This window comes from Macaca nemestrina, chromosome 5 (assembly GCF_043159975.1).
Source record: "Macaca nemestrina isolate mMacNem1 chromosome 5, mMacNem.hap1, whole genome shotgun sequence".
Classification (NCBI taxonomy): Eukaryota; Metazoa; Chordata; class Mammalia; order Primates; family Cercopithecidae; genus Macaca; species Macaca nemestrina.
In genome coordinates, this window is record NC_092129.1 from 74,529,437 (window position 1) to 74,549,880 (window position 20,444).

The 20,444-nt window shown below is 40.7% G+C and overlaps 2 protein-coding genes across 2 annotated transcripts in view; one reads left to right on the top strand and one right to left on the bottom strand.

The window, feature by feature from the left end:
• Positions 1-20,444, bottom strand: part of LOC105478721 (transcription factor B1, mitochondrial) — a 58,700-nt gene that overhangs the window by 5,457 nt on the left and 32,799 nt on the right. Inside the window, exon 6 of the mRNA XM_011736304.3 lies at positions 1,390-1,517. Within this exon, the coding sequence (XP_011734606.2) occupies positions 1,390-1,517 (128 nt within the window). The remainder of the gene's footprint in view (positions 1-1,389; positions 1,518-20,444) is intronic.
• LOC105478720 (claudin 20) lies at positions 12,315-16,472 on the top strand. Its single transcript, XM_011736301.3, has 2 exons — positions 12,315-12,473; positions 15,547-16,472. Exon 2 carries the CDS (start codon positions 15,645-15,647, stop codon positions 16,302-16,304), a length of 660 nt encoding a protein of 219 aa, XP_011734603.1. The 5' UTR covers positions 12,315-12,473; positions 15,547-15,644; the 3' UTR covers positions 16,305-16,472.

Sequence of the window (20,444 nt, forward strand, 5' to 3'; positions counted from 1 at the left end):
GTTTCTAACATGTGAAGAACACCAACAGGTCAAAGAACTTTGCCCTGTTACCCCAGATGGCACAGTATCTGGTCCATGTCTGTCCTGAGGACGGTGTATCTGAAATGAATAGGGCCCTTCACTTAGCTGGGGGGTTGTCTTGGAAACGCTAGTGCCAGCTCTAGGCTCAGACCAATTCCAGGATTTCCAAAAGCGCATAAAAGGACATAGGTTTGTGTTCCCCCTCCCCATGAATCAGGGCTATCAGGTACAGCTGTGTGGGTCCTGCTGTGCATGAGGGGTAAGTGTGAGCCGAAATCCAGCTTCTGTTCCCTCACCAGCAGCGCACGGTAGCTGAGGGCTGCAGCCACAGGGCTGTCTTTGTTCTAATTAGCACCAAAATGGCTGGCCAGTGGCATCTCTGTCACCAGCTCTGCACCTCAAGTCTCTGCTAGAGAAGCAGGAACTAGCTGGTAAGGTGGGAATCCTGGCTTAATTAGAGGCCACAAGTGGCAGGCTGATGCTCTAACTTCTGCCATCTGGTATCCTCGGCAATGGGCTTTGTGGGCTGCAGCGCTCTTAGGAGCTGATGCCCAGCCGGCCCCTAAAATAATCTGCTGTCATTTCATGTGCTGAAGGGACACTTCAGACCCTGTGAAGGAGAGAATTACAATGAAGCCATGTGAGGAGGTTTTAGAAACTGAGAAATATGTGCCTCTCCGGCTGAGCCCCTTTCAACAGCTGAATATGGATAGATGATCAGAGACGGAAATCTTTGACAAACACACGCTTTCCTGCCTTCTTAAGCAGACCATCACTGGGCCTGACTAAACAGCTTCTTGGCTCTTTCTGGATCTGCAACATAGCTGTGGTCCTTCAGAGCCCATCAAGGTGGGCGGCCTCTAGACCACCGCGCCCTGTTGGCTTTTCCCAGTGGTTCCTGTGAGCCTCTTGGGAGCAGCCGCTTTCTGTGAGATGGAAATGTGCTTTCGTGAGGACTTCGCGATGATTTTGGCTGCTCAGAAGTCACATTTGCTTCCTAGTTCTCAAGTATGTCCTCAAAGAAGAGACAGGGCAACTCGGAAGAAAGCAAGCACTTAAAAAACCCATTATTATCTGTCTCGAGTCCTCACTGGGGAACCACCAGCTCCCTAGTACACAGCCACTGTGAGCTGTGCAGTCCCCAATTCCAGGCTGTGTGTATGGTAAAGCCACCCTGTGACGGCCACCTGAGGTCTAGCAAGTCTTTGCTCTCTCCTCAGTGACAGTGAAGTCTTGTCCGTCACAGGACTGAACTCAGTGTAATACTCAGAGCTTTACCAATAGAGCAAACAAGGTTCTTACTCTTAAAAAGTGCCTAAGGATTTTATAAAGAAGACTACGACTGAAGAGAAGAAAAGGCATTCTTACCCGAGCCCTCGATGGCAGTATTTCCTTCGGAACTGAAATACATTCTGAACCACTTTTTCCACCAGCTTGAACGGCTGCTCTATCTTGGGCTGTATCATGGGAGTGAAGTGCACCACGCCCACGTCCACCTTCATTGTAAGCAAACATATTATCATTCTGTGGCATGATATGTGGCATAGCGTGATCAATCAGCTCATCCTTGTTAAACAGGAGGATGGGCTGTCAACAGCCTGTTTTCATAAACCGACTCTTCCATGAACTTCAGTGTCATCTCTAGGCATGGAAGATGGTACATTCTGGATTTGCAAATGACATGGAGAAATCAGCTGGCTGCACCTGTTCTCTAATGACATCCACCAGACCTGTGCTTGATGGTCACTTAATTTTAAAACGCAGTTTCACAATGGCTTAAAAATCAATCCAAATCATTCAAGTCAGTCAGCAGATAACAGGTGGCATTAGAATATTTTAGTTTTTGAATGAGTAAAAAAAGAGGCTGCAGCAGCAGCTTCAAGACACGGAGAGAGGGCAGACAGGCCCCCAGGGACCACTCAGTGCTAAACTTCTCAGACAGAGACACCACTTATTTTCGGTAGACACTGATTAATCAGCTGTAGTCTGAAAAGCCACAGAACTTTCTAGTAGCAACTTTAAATGCCCCGAAAGGCACAGGCAGGACTGAAATTGAAAATGGAAACCATAAAAAAAAGTCACTGTTTGATAGTGTTTAAACTACTGCCAGCTGTGGAGCTTCTTTAATTGTCAGGAGATACAACTTTTCAGGCATAACTGATAAGAGATTTACACCCTGATTTGTTCCAAAAATGGACTCATGGTAATTCACAAGGACACATTCAAATACCAAAGGAAAAACATTTAAAGACAGAGGGAAATGGAGTCAAAACAGTAACGACACACACAAAAATGCTGACGGAGACCACGGTCTAGGAAATGGGAAGTCTCGTCATAATTGACAAAAGCCTCAGTGTCCAGGAATTGTTAAACTTGTTAATGAGGATCTCACACAGACTCAACAAAAGGCAAAAAGAGTAGGGCAATTTAGGAGGTGTGGGCTGCACCACTGCTTTTCCAAAGGAACTCTATTGTGGAAATCCCACAGGGGTTGTCATTTTCTCTTAAGAGGACTTGCTTCTAAAGATCCTTGTGGCCACATAATTCCTTAAAAAGATGAAGATCGGAGAGTGGCTTTTCTGGTTGTGTTTATTTTAGGGTAGAAGGAAAACAACTGAATATGATGCGAGACTTTATGGACAAGAAAGTGAAAATAAGCTGTGCTGAGCCTCACGCATCCTGATGTGCTGTGGGAGGAGCCTGTGGTGCCTTAGCTGTGTTATCTGGGACCCGGACCCCCGAGACCTTGCACCTACCTATTGAAACAATCAATGACCCTGTCCCCGAAGGTTTCAGGTCAGCTACAGCTGCTCCTACTGGATGGAATGGGAAATAGAAGGCTTTGGTGGTAAGGGGCGGTGTGGGCTGACGCAGGCTGAGAACGTGCCAAGCAGCCTTTCCACACCCCAAATGCCCACCCACAACATCCATCAGCCTTCTGGTGAAGTCCACCAGGCTGTTCTTGTGAAGATTCTATGGTTGAACAGTCGTTATGAACAGTGACTTCACTTAGATGCCAAACGTTCTTAATACATTTTAATAAGTGTGTTGAATTGTGTGGAACAGTAGTTACGAGCAGTGACTTCACTAAGATGCCAAATGCTCTTAATACATTTTAGTAAGTGTGTTGAATTGTGTGCTATATGTTGTTTCATCTGTTTCCTCAAGTTTAATAACAACTACCTCTTCCTACAGGACTTCCCTTAGACCTTAACAAAACACACCATGGAACAGTGTCTGTCTAGCTTGGAGAGGTCTGTGGTCATCAGGGAAAGAGGGACTGAAGAAGATGAGGGGCTGTGGAGTGGACGCAGGGTTTAGGTGGGGTGGGGGTACAGCTATAGGGAGAGAAGAAAGGTGGTTTCAGCTCAGGGCAGTTCTGGGGAAGGAAAAAGAAGACCAAGACCTGATCTATGAATGGCGGAGTGCAAGCCGCAGTTCCATTGACTTCAGATGTCAGGTTCCTTCTCACAAACTCTGCACTATCCTGCCTACCTTGCCTCCTCCTGATTTGTAGAGAGAAGTGGCCCCAACTGTCAGGCATGTGTCTGACCACTCTCTACACCTTAACAGCCTTCTCTCACTGGACTCTCCATTCCCCTTTCATCCCTGGAGCTCCCTGGTGCCCTCATCCCTGCCTCCCATCATCCAGGACTCATCTCCTGTAACCCTTCAACTCCAGTTCTCCCAGTGACACAGAGCCCAATTCTAGCAATTCTTACTAGCAGCCTGCTAGTCTCCAGAAAAAATACTCTTAGCAAAATCTGAGATAAAATCTAATCCCTGCCTAGGCCTAAAGCCATGAAGTATTATCAAAACTCTACATAAGGCTTAAAAATTATTAAGACCAAAAGCACAAATACAAAGAGATGAACTCTCCTTCCAGTACAGAAACTGCCACTTCCAGCTTCTTTATATTTTTAATTTTGGCATCATCTTTATTTGCCTGATTTCATTCCTTTGAGATATAGTTGATATTTGTAAATACAGGAAATGTCTAACTTTCACTTGGGTTTTAAAATCCTAAACAAATATAGCAGTACTCCATGTAAACTATAGCAGTCGACTTCTAAAGTTTGAATACAATTCCAGTACCCTGCTAAGCTGGCTTACATCACGTCCCAGCTACAACAGCACTCCCCTCAGAAATGCAGTTACTATTTAGTGGGAGAGTCTGTAAACTCAGTGTCAACAAAGCTCTTCCAGTTATGTCTCCTGCTTCTGGGACGGCGAGGACCTCTCCTGTACCACCCCTTCCTCTCCCTTTCCCCCAAAGGCACCTTTCAGAATTACTCTGAATGATGGTGCCCATTTTTTCTAGAACTATAGGAAAACTGCTTGGTAACTATGGTAACGAATACAAAAATGCTTTTTACTTATAATTGAATGCTTATTTAAAATTACAACTATTATTTTTTCTTCCTTGAGTTTTAAGCCTGTTAATGGGTTTGATTACAAAAAAGAAATCAGTACAAAGGCATTAGAAGTACTTAAAATATTCTAGTTCAATGCTGCCAGCCCTTTTCCAAACTCAGTCTATCAGTATACCAAAATGACCTACTAAAATTTCAAATGAAAGGATTTAAAATGAATTTAAATATTTGCCTTTCTAACCCTATACGTCAACACTGTAACAAACTAAGACTGTTTCTCAGTGTTAGCAGCTTTAGCCATAACAGGCCCGAAGCTGATGTCCTAGTTTCCAGGCCAGGGTGTCTAGGACATGACGGGTTATCAGCTCAGAGCAGCACTTGGAACTCACAAGGGACCTGGGCTAAGGAGATATTAAACCTTAAATCTTAGATATTAGATATTACAACTGAGAACTGTAATCAACATGATATACAGATGACACTGAAGAATGTACAACTCAGTTCCTGATGATTATCATATGCCCAAAAGCTAAGTCACGACCACATGCACAGACGCAGAAACAACACTGGTCACTGTCTACGAAAGGGTCTTCATTCAACACGCTCATGGTGTTCAAGACCATTAGAGGACGAGATAGGGGAGAGGAAAAATGATGAGGAAGTTACTACGTAATCAGCCAAGACACAGCCATAACTTAAGACAACAGAAGGGCTAGTGAAAAAAAGGAAAAAAAGACCACAGGGAATAATCAATAAGACTTTAAAGAACAACATATAAGAAGGATTCAAAGTTCAAAGTGGGATGATCACGAGCAGACCTGGGTAGTTGGGAACAGGAAGCGTATGGCATCTTGCAGGCTATAGGCACCACAAGATGGAACACAGGAGGACAGGGGCTTGGGAGAGTCACTTCAGTGTTGGGTAAAACAACAGAGCAAGATGAGTGCCTCTGGATGCTTGGTTTCCCCACCCTCCAGGGTCTGCCTGCTCTTCAAGTACCTCCCCCAAGCTAATGACAGTCCACTTTAGGACATCGCAGGTCTCGAGGTTACAAGTTTCCCAGGTAAGAAGAATCCCAGGTAGAGGCAGCAAGTCACTGATGCCTATGATATGATAATTATGCATGTCATAGAAAAAGAAAATACTGACAAATGTGAATGTAGATCAAATTTCCCAGAATTGGTTTACTCTACCTGTGATCCACGTCCCAAAGCCAATTTAAGGAAAGAATTTCCACTGTAAAACCTTAAAGCTGACAGCATTCTAAGTATTTCAAACCAACTGGTTCAATAAAGATAACTACACAGTCAGTACCTATCCTAAAGTTTACAATTTGCGTTATTGTAACAATATTTATTTCTGCAGAAGTTCTGTCCTCACCCTTTTTTCTTCCTACAGATCTTTGTTTTTTTCTCCTTCTTCTTGAGATCATAAAAAAAGAACAGATTTTAAGCAGTCACACAGTGTTTCCTCTCAGAGCAGATGTGGTAGGAAGAATTGAGGCCAAGAGAGTGACAGGGAACGCAGATCACAATGAGAAATAAGACTAAGAAATGTGGTGAGGGGGATGAAGAGTTTTTTTACTGTGTAAATTATGTAAATGGACATATGTATGTATGTAAATTATACCTATTAGTAATAACAACAAGATGAGTCAGTGTCTCTTGGTTCTAAGAGATTAAACAATTTCAGGGAGATGCACGTGTATCCTCAAGAAAGCCCAAAATGGAATAAGAATTGACAATTGTTGTATAAAGATTTTCTGTTATATTTAATCTGGAGTTCCCAGATGATCAGAGGGAAAAGACCTTCCTAAAACCAGGCCTTTTCCACAAGCCATGACCTTGGTGTCTGTGAAGCAGCAGCATCTGGAGGTGTCCTGTGTTTCTGTCCTGGGCTGTGCTCCCGCTTGGTTTGTGGATGTGGCAGGAGTTGCCTGAGGCAGCTTCGAGGCTGCCCAGCCCGGCCATGGGTGTGGCAGCACATTGGCAACTGCCAGGGTCTGGACCCTAGCGCTGCAGGTCCTGAGCAACTCCAGTCCCTCAGAGCGAAGCCAGGACCTCAGAGAGGCTTGCAATCTAAACAAACTCAGACGGTACTTGGTAAAGCTATTAATATTATTAAAAGACTGAGAAATAAAACATGCATACAAATATAGTAATTCATAACAAACCATAATTGTCAAACGGACTAGACATCACACTGAAGATGCTTGGTCAGTACATTCGTATATTCATAGCTGATACTGTTAATTTCCTAAGGCTGGGCCAGGAGAAAAACATTATTTTAGGATTAGGTCAAATCACTTTAAATCTGTGGGGCTGGAACAGGTAACTATTTTATCTTACTCTGAACTGTCATTATTTTCAAGGTTGAATGGAAAGCAAACAAGAAAAAACATTTGTATTAGTCAGGGTTCTCTAGAGGGACGGAACTAATGGAATTACATATAAAGAAGACTTTATTAAGTATTAACTCACTCGATCACAAGGTCCCACAATAGGCCATCTATAGGCTGAGAAGCAAGGAGAACCAGTCCGAGTTCCAAAACTGAAGAACTTGGAGTCCGATGTTTGAGGGCAGGAAGCGTCCAGCACAGGAGAAAGATGTGGGCTGGGGGACTAAGCCAGACTCTCTTTTCACATTCTTCTGCCCACTTATATTCTAGCTGAACCGGCAGCTGATTAGATGGTGCCCACCCAGACTGAAGGTGGGTCTGCCTTCCCCAGCCCACTGACTCAAATGTGGATCTCCTTTGGCAGCATCCTCACAGACACACCTAAGATCAATACTTTGTATCCTTCAATCCAATCAAGTTGACACTCCGTATTAACCATCACAACGTTGTTTTTAAAATTCAGAACCCCAATTTCTCATTAGAATTAAGTGGACAGCATTTGAAAAACACAAGGATGGGGCTCCATCCCAGAAAAATAAGAGCCACTGGGTTGAGCCTGAGCCTCCTGGGGCTTTTCCAAAGCCCTTGTGTGGGCAGAAGTGAGAATCACAGGTTTGGGGAACAATCCCAGTTGCTTGGGAAAGTATCACACAGTCAACTCAAATCCTGGAGGCCAGAAGTGCAGCTAGAGCCCTGTGATACCCCCAAAGCCAGCCTGAGTCCCTGCTGGGTACAGCTCACCAGGGAGGATGAAAAGCCAGACACAAACTTCCCCAGTCTCGCTCACAGTTAAGAATGACCAAATGAGACTGTTCTGGAAACTGAGACATTGAAGCAAAGTCTGGGGTGGGGGTGGGAGACGGGAAGAGAACTCTAGAATACTTTGCTGCCTTTTTTTTCTTTTCTTTTCTTTTTTTTTTTGAGATAGAGTCTCACTCTGTTGTCCAGGCTGGAGCGCAGTGGCGTGATCTTGGCTCACTGCAACCTCCACCTCCTCCCGAGTAGCCGGGATTACAGGCGGGTGGCACTACGCCCGGCCAATTTTTGTATTTTTAGTAGAGATGGGGTTCACCATGTTGGCCAGGCTGGTCTCAAACTTCTGGCCTCAAGTGATCCACCTGCCTTGGCCTCCCAGTGTTGGGATTATGAGCGTGAGCCACCACGCCTGGCCGTAGAATACGGTGCTTCTTGATAAAAGGGTCAGCTGAGGCAGCCATCTCATAGCTGTTGAAGTAAAAATAAAATATAGAGACAAATCTCCAAATTCAGTGTTTTATTTGGGAAGCAAGAATTGTAATTCAGGGCCTACACACAGACCAGGTGGTCTTTGGAGTGTCCAAAGAACAAAGGGAAGGTTGGGAGTTATTAGAGAAATGTTATGTGTTGTTTTGAAAGAAAGCTTATTGGCACTAGAGAAGCTTTTGGGTGTGGGCAAGCTCTGATTGGTGAGTGATGACAGCAGGTAAAACCAGTCTTAGAGTCACAGTAGGTAGTCCCAGCAGCTACGGTAAAACTGCTCTTGGTGTTACAGCAGGCTGTTTCAGCAGCTAGGCTTATAGAAAGTGTAAATTTTGGAGCAGGTTCTATGGTGCTATGTGCCCTGAGTGCTTTTTTCTCCTGGCCCCTTGACTCTGATTTAGTTGGGTAAGACAAGAATGACCTAATTTGTATCATCAACTTTCACACAGTCAAGAAAAGTTCAGTTTGAAGGAACAAAAAAACGGAATGAGCTGGAATCCTTAAGAAGAGTTTTAAACTGCAGAACTAACCTTGAACATTATTGACTTCCAAACAATGAGTCCTTATAGTTTAGTCTACTGTTAGATTTTTCTGTAATTTGTCCACTGAAACCAATACAAGCCTAAAGCCCCTTCTATAAATTTGTTTTCAAAATGTAGACAGGAAATTTTGGGTTCTTTTTACAGACTGAAGATGTCCTTGACTACATTATATATATATTTAATTATATTTGCAGAATTTATGAACACCCTTTATCTTGAATTCATTTCCTATGCAATCTCTCTGCTCATCTAGTTAGTTCTATTTAATCGCTCCCATTACCACAGCCTCCCAGAGTCCGTCCGTCTCCAATTTTGATCTCTTTAAATCCTCCACACCATAGCCAAGTGCTCTGTAAACCACAAATTCCACCACGAAAAAACACTGATGGTTCCCACTGCCTCTACTGGTGGCCTTCAAACTCTTTCTTGAAGAAAATGTCAGCCACCAAAGTGTTTCCCCTCAACCACAATCTCCAGGTCTTCGATTAGGGTAAAGGTCTCTCTCACAAGCCTGTTACTGGGATCCAGTGATGAGACGATGGAGTGCAATGCTTTATAAACTGTTAAGCTCTACAGGAAGGTGTGGTATTGTTATTTCCAAAATACTCAGTTAAATTACTGACTCTTTCAGAAAGACAATAAAAGCCTGCCTGAACATCCAGATTAACATCACTGAGCAATACCACACACTAAGAGAAGCTAAAGTAATTTCTGCTTAAAGATAAATGAAAACATTCTAAAGAAGAAAGATGGACTGCAATCACTCAACCCACAGCGGACTCTGCAGGAACTGAGATGTAAACGCTGATATGTAAAGCTACAGAGATTTCTGGGTTAATTTGTTTCCATAGCTTATAAACTACCATAGAGAGGTAGGACTTGCAAATACATTCTTTTCTAATTAGAGGTGGGGCAGTGCTATGTAGTATGTCAAGGTTTCAAAAATCGCTGTATTGGGCCTCAACCCCATTCCTGCAATTTACTCATTTTACAGCCTTAGTCAAAAGTTACTTCTCTGCAGCTTAGTTTTCTTTTCCTTTTTTTTTTTTTTTTTTTTGAGACAGAGTCTCGCTCTGTCGCCCAGGTTGGAATGCTATAACATGACTTGGCTCACTGCAACTTCCATCTGCTGGGTTCAAGCGATTCTCTTGCTTCGGCCTCCTGAATAGCTGGGGCTACTGGCGTGTGCCACCATGCCTGGCTAATTTTTGTATTTTTAGTAGAGACAAGGTTTCACCATGTTGGCCAGGCTGTTCTTGAATTCCTGACCTCAGGTGATCCGCCTGCCTCAGCCTCCCAAAGTGTTGGGATTACAGGCATGAGCCACTGCGCCTGGCCAGTTTTCTTATCTATAAAATTCCTCTTATCTCATAGGTTTGTTTTGAGAATTAAGTATTATAGCACATTAAGCAGTACCTGGCATATGGAAAGCAGGTTATAAATGGTAGATATTATTATTAGCAAGATGACAAACTAGAGTTCCAAAATTACTTAAAATTCTAGTCTTGTTTAGAAATAAAATATTTTTAAACATTCAAGTGCAATTTATAGTTTAACATTATATACTTAAAGTCAGTTTCTGAATTCATTCATTGAGCAAATATTTACTGTATCCCTACTATGTACCAGGCACTGCTCCTGGCGCAGGGGAATCAGCGATGAACAAAACAGAGAGAGGTCCTTGCCCTGTAGGGCTGACCTTCTACCTCAGAGGTCTTGTGCTACAGTGGAAGCAGAAGAGGGGCTCGGAGGTGGAAGGTTCTTGTTCTAGTCTGAAGTCAGAAACAAAACAACTTGTTGACTGAAGGGATGTTGGGTATGGAATCGGGGATGACTTTTAAGATCTCCGGCTGGCCAAATGGAAAGAAGGATTTGCCACTAATGAACACGGGAAAACCGTGGGGAGAACAGTTTGGGGATGGTCAGGAGTTCAGTTTTGTGCCACGACAGGTCGGAGCTATCCATCAGTGACGCCAAGTCAGCAGACAGAAACACAACTTGGGAGTTCAGGGGAGAGGGCCGGGCAAGAGATTTAAGATGAGGGGTCATAAGACTCATCTAGGAGAGTCTCTGGACTTAAAAGATTAATATTCCTTTAATGTCCACATCAGAAGTAGATAGGAATGTTGATAAAGACTACATTTCTATTTACACTTCTACTTTCCTAGCTCCTTTTTTATATAAGAAATTCTGCCTTCATTAAAGGTCTATAGCTAATGAAAGTTGCTTCCATTTCAGTTTTTCCTTCTAAAGCAGGCAATTAATATTTTATAGGATTATTGTTTGCATCAAGGCAAAAAAATAATCAAAATGTTTTGAGAATAGAAATGTACATTAAAGCATGCTGAACCCATTTATCCTTCAGCGAGCTTCCTTATGCTAGAGGTTGGAGTGGGGAGCAGCTGGGTCCCTCCACCTGCCGTCAGTCAGCCTCACAAAGCTTATGTCTGCACTAACAACCATGGTGACTAGCAAAACAAGCCAGGATGCTGGAGGGCCCTGGTGAGGTTTCTTCTGATGCAGTACTAATGACACTGCTGTGACTACTAGTGTCTGCAATTCAACTCAACTTCTTCCAGTATTTATTTATGCACTGAATTGTTTGTATTTCCCATGAAATAAAATAAAAGAACAAAGCCAGTACACATAAAGCTTATAACGACTTAGAGAGGTAAGACTTAACATGTAAGCAACACTATGGCTAAAAAGCAAACCCACAGATGTTAGATTTAGAAAAGAGGAAAACAGTATCTTGCTAAATGTCAAACTTAGGATTAAAACAAACAAAAACAAAAAATCCAGATAACTGAAACACGTGTTTGTTTATTTACTACTTTTAAAAAAATGATTAAAGTCTAACATGGTGATTAACAGTTGTTAAATTTAAAAATCCAATAATCAAATTATCTTCTTTCTGTATAATGGCTATGAATTTATAGCTTGTAGAATAAGACTTACTGAGGAAGAAAAAAATGAGAACCCAAAAGGATGGCAGTGAAATCCATCTGTACCATTATTCATGGGCTACAACCTCAGTATCTGATCACCGTCTTATCTGCTGTGTCTCATTACATCACTTTGGGTAATTTATTCATAACATTTCCTGAATCTCTATAGTTATACTCCACAGATCTTTCTAAGTGGAAGGAATAACAAGAAAACTCAGGGCACCACACACACACAAATACCTGTAGGGTCAGTGATCAGATTCTAGTCAAAAGTTGTTGCTGGGTTTTCTTTTTTCTTTTATTGAAAACAAATACATATTTTAAAAAACTTTCTTCTGAATGATTTTTGAAAGTTAACAATTTTGTGAATTCAGGTTCCAGACAAGTCAAGAATACCAGGGAAAAAAGGGAGTCTCAACTCTCATTTGTAAAGCATGACATAGTTAAAAATATTTCAGACCACATTCTTGAATGGAGGACATAAAATAATACATTATATCTTTCAACATAGAGAAAATTTCAAAAATAAATTATAACTATGTGACTAAAACATAGTATTAAAAGAAAAGAAGGCCTTTTTGTGAGTACCCAAATAATTCCTCCTCTGTACAGCGACACAAAAGCATTTTTAGCTTTCAGGTTTCAACAAATCCTGCTGTAACAACAACTTCCTCCCTTCCCCGCCTCTCCTTTCTTAATTCTCCCACATCTCAAAAAATGAGATGGAGAACCTGGTATTTATCTTCTAACACCATCAGCAGTTTTTACTTCTCAGATTTCTACGTTGTCCTTTATTTGCTTTTTTCAAGTTAACTTATTGGAGCTTTATAAACATATCCAGAATTTCTGAAATAAGCCTCACGTATATGGTTTTTCTTCACCATAACTAACTGAGGTTAATTTGAAGACAACTGACCGAAGGAGTTAAGACAGTGAAAGCTACTGACGAAAGGTATGGTAAATAAAACATGTCTTAAGGCTTAGAGATCTAAGACTAGGTATTTCAGTATTATTTAGTTTGAATTATAAGTTGTAAATCTGCTTTTAAATATTATTTTTGATATAAATAAATCTTGTCTGGAAAGCTGACTACATTTTAGTGAAATCTACAACAGACTTTCTATTGGCAAATAGTTCAAAAACTGAACGTGCTTGGTTCTGTTCTGTGTGCACTGTGTTTTGGGACCATGAGAGAGTTTTCACTGTAGATCATGTAAGTTTTTACACGCGACCCCTCCCCTCTGCTTCTGCTTGCCTTCACAGTATTTCTCTACCACTACCACAGCCGCTGGAACAAAGTGTGTCTTTATTCTCTATGAGATAGAAATTTTGAGAGAACAGGCCGCAAATGGTATTATGCTTGTGGCTGGAGGGTAAATTGCAGCATAGCCAAAATGCCAGTATATTTGTATGAGCAGAAAGTGACCTTCATTTGGAGAACAAATTCTTTCTACCTAAGTTCTCTATGAAGAAAAAAAGCATTTGAATCTAATATTCAACAGTAAGTAAGCACTATGCTAATTAAATGCGATGTCATATTGTTTACACTGATTTTGGCTGTCTGTAATTGATCACTGCCAGTACTTGTTAATTATGATGAACAAACTGTCTTCACATCTGAAATATACTGAAAGTTATAAAATGTACTGGTTAATGGGAAGAAAAGGATTATAATTGGTAAGCTGAACATAGATTGACAACATACAAAGGTTATTCATTCAAAGTAGAAAGAAAGAGAGAGGGAGACAGAACAGTGAGCAAGCAGATGCTGTTAGAAAATGTTACAGCAACCCCACACTTGAAGAATCCCTAAGGTGAAAATGGTCCGGAGGCAGTAATTTAGCAAGCTGGCTAGAGTCCGAAATGCTAAAACCTAAACTTGAAAACAGCTATTATAAAACTGTAAATATGTGCTTCATTTTTTTCTAGAAACTTTAACTTTGTTCTATTTTGGTCTAAGTTTGGAAAACAGAAAAGAAACTAACTGAATGATACCAGGCGAATCCTAAGCACACTGATGTTTACAGATAAGTCTGACTCTTAAGAACTTAAAATCCCAGGGAAATTCTTTTCTAAAATGGTAAGATTTACATTTTCAGATTATGAACAAAAACAGAACAGCACAATCCAGATAGTCTAGGATCTAACGTCTTAGAGAATCAATGTTTGTAGCTATGCAAAGTTTGTACTTTAAATTTAAATAGGCAATGGATTAGTACTATTTCAAATATTTAACCAAAGCCAGGCATCAATCTCCTTGCTGAGTCATCTGAAGCTGAGCCATTTGCCCTATTAACTTCCTCTACAGTCCTTTTTTTCCCTGGTGGGGAGGGGAGTGGGTGAAATAGACAGTTAACGGTGCTTTTTGCCTCCAGATGTAGTGTTTTCCCTGGTTCCCACAGGAAACACATGGGGGGGTAGATTTTAGCAGGAAGTGTTGCGGTAAATGGGGGAAACGATGCGGGATGATCCCGTGAGTAGGAGGGGTGGAGAGAGATCTGAACACTGCAGGTTGGCTGCTGAAGACTGTACAGCATGGGGTGATATCCTAGCTGAACATCCTGATCTGAAAAACGAGGATGCTTGAGATTGTCTGTCTGAGGTTTCTTTCAGCTCTAAGATTCTATGAAAATAAATCAGCCCAAGGAAGGATGAGAAAAAGGGAAAAGATCCAAATAATTTTAAACATCAAATGTCACAATACACAAGAAATACAAATACTAATAATGATGTCAATTTTAAACTACTGAGAACTTTCTGTGGCTTAAATATTGTTCAAAGCCCTTAAAATGCATTAACTTATTTAACCCTATGAAAGAAGTATTCCAATCCTTCCCATTTTCCAGAAGAGAATACTGAGGCACAGAGAGGTATAAAGCTAAGAACTGGCCCAGGTGTTTTTGACTCAAGAGCCTGTATTGCCTTTTGTGAAATACCTATGAATCACGATACAGCCACTTCATCATATCATTCAAAATTAATTCAGAACAACAACAAAAGTCAGTACTGCAGTATTTCAGAAACCATTACATTTTTCTCAAAGAAGGCAGTAAGCAGTGCCAAATGGGCTAGATGGGGGAACAGGAATAGAAAGATGGAATCGGAAGTCTTTGTTTCTTAAAACATAGCCAAGCCACAAAGTAGGTGTAGTTTTTTCCTTGCTCTTAAAAATAAACAAAGAAAATAAAGGGTTAAATTATTTTGGGTATCCTTTCACATACAACTAACGGTGTGGTTATTTCTGGTATGTATTTTTGAGATCTGCCATCACTACTTCTGAATTGTTTAGAATAGCCGGCTTCATTTTGGCCAGGAAATGATTCTAGTCCCAGTTAGAAAGGACCTCACGTTCTTATATACAAAAAACAGTGGCTTAATTGTTTTGAGTACCAGGTTCCTGAAGTAAAACAAGTACTAACTTCAGTCAGGATTTTGCAAACAGTATTAGCTAGAACTTAGGGATAACCATGCCAGAGACTTAGACTTCTTTCTGCTGCTTTCCTTCCTCCTCAAATGGTTCACTTGGGCTATGTGCCTGGCTCTGTGGGTGTGTCATAAAGATCTGTTTATGAAAGCCATTTCTTAAATACTTTTCTAAAATGTATTTATAAACCATCTTTAAAAGGTGGCCTTAATTTATTTTCTTATTACCTACTCTTTTCATTAAAAATAAAATCATTTGAAAAACCTATAATGCTATTAAAATTCTTTATCAGATCAAATGCCTAAATCTCCTAACAAGGTACATGTCCACTTTACAGTTTCAGCATATGTTGAGTTTTAAAAAGAATTAAGTGGGCAACTGCTTTCTTTATGCCCTGTATCAACACCACCCATGCATGTCACTCAGACCAGTCTTCAAGGCCCAGTGGGAGCTTTTCTCCTCCGGCCTACAGCATCCTCATCTGCTTGGGGGCTGGAGAAGGGGGGTACTGAGGTGTGTTCTTGGCTCCTACTCTAAAGAGAAGCCTTTTGTTTACTTACACTTTCTTTCCCTCAATCCTAGTTTTGTCTTCTTTCCTTAGGCTTTGTTATTTGGTTCTCCACTGCACAGAAATAGATACGACAGCCAGCATCGTTAAGCATCAGGATTTTCTAAGAGGACAGACTAAACAGTAACATCATGGCCTCAGCAGGACTCCAGCTCCTTGCTTTCATCCTGGCCTTATCTGGGGTCTCTGGAGTGCTCACAGCCACCCTGCTGCCCAACTGGAAGGTGAATGTGGATGTGGGCTCCAACATCATAACAGCCATTGTGCAGTTGCACGGGCTCTGGATGGACTGTACGTGGTACAGCACCGGGATGTTCAGCTGTGCCCTGAAACGCTCCATTCTGTCCCTCCCCATCCACGTGCAGGCTGCGAGAGCCACCATGGTCCTGGCGTGTGTTCTGTCTGCTTTGGGGATCTGCACTTCCACAGTAGGAATGAAATGTACTCGCTTAGGAGGGGACAGAGAAACCAAAAGCCATGCTTCCTTTGCTGGAGGAGTCTGTTTCATGTCTGCAGGAATCTCTAGTTTAATCCCGACAGTGTGGTACACAAAGGAGATCATCGCAAACTTTCTGGATCTGACAGTTCCAGAAAGCAACAAACACGAACCTGGAGGAGCTATCTATATCGGATTCATTTCAGCAATGCTGTTGTTCATCTCTGGCATGATTTTCTGCACCTCTTGTATAAAAAGGAATCCAGAAGCTTGGCTCGACCCACCCACGCAGCAGCCTATCTCTAACACACAGCTCGAGAACAATTCAACACACAATCTGAAGGATTATGTGTAAATAACTGAGTGATACATATGAAATGGGATTTTTGGGTGCCAAATGGGACTTTTAGATTTTAAAAAATCAGAATTATGCTTAACTTTCCCTACAAAGAAAGTAGAATGTAAAATACTTTAACAACTACAAGGTAGTTTAAAATGCCAATAAAACTATCATATACAATTATATCTGTCTGAAGAGTTCTTTATTTTTTCCATTATTGTTTCCATGTTTTACTTAAAGATTTGTAATTGAAAGAGGTTCTGATTACATTCATAAGGCAATTAATTGATAGCTCTTTTTCTTTTTTAAGATAATTTGCTGATACAGCTTTCGAATTGGATTTTATAAAAGAACTAAACTGCCAAGTATAAAAAGTACCTTGCCCTGGTGTGAACCAAGAGTATTCTCCACTTTGCTATCTGGTTGGCGACAACACAGCAACTTGCTTCTGTTTTAAAGCTACAGTGTGCGAAAGTACATTAGGAATACAAGAGCTGCCTATTCCATTCAGATGCTGCCAAAACCATCCATCCCAAGCCTCCACCTCCTGTGACCAGCCCGTTTCTTTTTCATTTTAGAAAACCATCTACATATATTTATAAGAGCTGACAATATTACATGCAAACCAAGATTAGGCAGAACTGAAGAAATTGGTAAATGCTACCACAGTAAAGCAAAGCCAAACCAAACTAAAATCTCTAGGACTCTTAAAGCATTAAGTACAAGCTAAGTGATAACAACAAAAGTTTGTTTCAAAATGTTCAAGAACTCCCTTCTTCTGCTTCTAGCAAGAGTACTCTCCACAGATTAAGTTCATTTATCCTATAACATTCTGGATTTACTATCATCCCACTTCCCCTCTCATTTATTAGTATTTGGATTATAAAAGTTACTTTTAAGTTGTCGTTGTCACTTTTTCTCTCAAATTTCATTCATGCTAACAAAAATGTCTTCTTATAAATGAGCTGTTTCAATTAATGAATGTCAAGATATATTTTAAATAAAGAATGCTTTTAAAATATAAATTATGATGTGTGATTCAAATATTTTAGCAAGAAAATAAAAACTGAGTTTTCAGTAGGTGCGAAGGAAACATTGCACACCACTGTTACTAACAATTTATTTGTTAATTGAAGCTTAGTCATTGTCAATGATTCAATGGTAAAGGGGAAAAAAGACTATTTCTTTGTACATGAATAACTCAGGAAGTGGGAAGAATATCTTTTATGCAAGTAAATAACTTTCATTTGTGCAAACAGAAGTAGACTAACATATCTTATGCCTATTTTACTGGGTGGACATTCTCTTCTGCAACAATGTCAGTAGCTATTAATGAAATCGCTAAAACGAAAAAGTATTATCACATATGGGAATTAGGAAGGGAATCATTTTGCAGAAGGTTAAATGATTGTTTAAAGTATGTACTCCTTTTGAGTGGTCAAAATGTTATTTTATACACAAGTGTCATATTAAAAAGAATTCTGACACAAAGAAGGTTTTCATGTAAATTAATGTGATAGAACTGCTTTGACCCCATTAGTAGTTCTCTCACTTTGCTTAATGTGGTTGGGTTTATATAGTCTATGTAGCCTTTAGTCCTACAGTAAAAGTTCTCTTTGTATCTGCTGTATCATTCTATATATACTTCAAAAAATAATTTTTATTTAGCTCTGGGATATTTTTTTCCTAAGTAGAAACAGGAATGTTTCAAACTCTCAAAAAATCAGCCATTTTATATGAAATAATGGCCCAATGTATTGTTTGGAAGTGGCAATCATGCCATAAATGATGTGGAGTCTCTCCATTCCTACAGGAATTCCTATCCTGCTGCGTTCATTTCTCCACCTGCACTCCTCCCAGCCTCACTCTCTTGCTACCAAAGCTCCTGCTCACCCTTCAGGATTCACAGGGGACCTCTCCTGTAAACTCAATCCTGACAGCCTAGAAGTTCAAACCCGCATCTGTGTTCTCAGAAAATGTTCTTTTAAACAAATTATGAATTTAATAAATGCTCTCATTTAATCCTCACAATAGCTCACATGAGCACACCAAGACTTAAGTAATGCGTACTGTGTAAAAATGCTCTATTTAAGAAATTATGAAATTATGAGTTTACATGATTGCATCTCCAACTAGACTGGGAGGTGAGGTGTCCTTTTTACCTCTGCATTCTCAGTGACATGTCATGGCAAGTGCTTCCTAACACATGCCAGTCCTGGTCTAAATCCTTTGTCTACTGGTTTAAACCTAACGACTCTACCAGGCAGGAACTATTCTCATGATCTTACAGGACACTGAGGGAGACAGAGATGACGTAAGTTCCCTAACTTGCCCAAGGTCACATAACGAGCAAGTAGAGGGAGATGGCTCCAACCTGAGGGAACCAGATTCTGGAGTCAAACCACCTGGGTGCAAGCCCTGGTGTGGGTGCATGGTTACACAGTACGCATTACTTAACTAAGGTCTTGGTTTGCTCATGTGAAAATGATAATAAGAATGGCACCTATCCATAGAGTTCTTGTGGGGATTAAATGAGATGACACACAGAAAGCAGTTGGTGCACAGAAAGCATATGACTAGTGCTACTCGATCGTTCTTTGTCTAATCGAGCGGCTTCCTCTGGGGTGAGTTTAGCCTGCAGGGGACATTTGGCAATGCCAGGACACATTTTTGGTTGTCTCAATTGAGGTAGTGCTACTGGAATCTAGTAGGAAGAGGCCAGGGATGCTGTTAAGTATCTTACAACGCACAGGACAAACTCTGGCAACAAAGAATTATCTGGCCCCAAGTGTCAACAGCTCTGAGTTTGAGAAATCATAGTCTAATTTACTGCATATACTTATTCATTTTTCTTTGATCAAAAGTTACCAAAACAAAACTCAGAAGACCAAAAATATCATACTTAATTTTTTTAACCTATGGAGCATGTGTATATCTGTATCTGTACGTATGACTGAAGAATTCATCTAGCAATTCTGACAAAAATGACAGACTTAAATTAAGTCGGAAGAATTGGGTATAAAATTGGGATGGGTTTGGGAGCAATTTAGGTAATGTCAGAAACTGGTTAACGACTGCCTAGTTGCGAGGGTCAGCAGTTGTAAAGGTCTGGGGAAGTGGTGCTTAAGATGACCTCCAAGGTTTAGGCTTGGATGACCTCGCTGGATGACGTCATTAGTCAGCATAGTGAATATGAGGCAGGGGGAAGGCAGGCCTAGGGTAGTTAGATAGAAGTTCAGTTTTGGACGTGGACAATGTTTTCTCATATGTCTTTCATCACGATATTGTCAGCTACATTACTTTGGCAAATACCAACTTGACGTTTGAGGATTTTTAGCCTAGCCTACAATTCTGCAGAACACTGTCACATCATTATCATTATCTCCAGTAGCTTTTGTATTAATTTCATTGCATTTTATACATACATAAAAGTATGTATGCAAAAGTATGCAAAAATGCAATTTTGCTTTCTCCTTCCTTGGATTTAGAATACTTACCGTTTACTTGATTCTTGAGCAGTTTATGAAAGCATGCCTAGTACTGAATTAAAATTTTAAGAGCAAATACTCTTATCTCTATTCAACACATATTTCACCTGATTTTTAAGGAGGATGACTCTGGTACTGCTCTAATTATAAAAATGGCTTTTGGTTTATATTTATTTTTATTTTGGACTCCAGGGCTTTAAAAAAGAATTTGAGGCAACTTATAATAAAATTGCAGTTATAATAAGTATTAAAACAACTGATAAAGATGAAAGACTAAAGTTACAAACAAAAAGAAGAGAAGAAAAATGCTACTCAATGTTCCTGGTTGAAGCATGCTAAAGCAATTAAACATGAAACATAGTTTAGAACTTCCAAGCAACCGAGGCAGAGAGGTGGCCATGTGAGTAATCTTACAGCTTTGTCTACTGGTAGGAAGCTGGACAGGATGCTGTGTCTTGGCCAAGCTCCTTCCACTGGGCCAGGGCAGCCATCCCCCAGCTGCTGGCACTGATGGGTGCTAATGGCTCCCAGAGATGGAGCTGCCTCTACTGGGAAGTGACTGCCCCACTGCTCCCTGCAAAGACTGGCTGGCACAGGTTCCAATAAGCTGGTCCCTTGCCTCAGGGGAACACAGACACGTGGGGCAATTTGTGCTACACAGTTCCTT

Coding starts and splice junctions, on each gene's coding strand:
- LOC105478720 (XM_011736301.3), top strand. CDS start 15,645: ATGGCCTCAGCAGGACTCCAGCTCCTTGCTTTCATCCTGGCCTTATCT.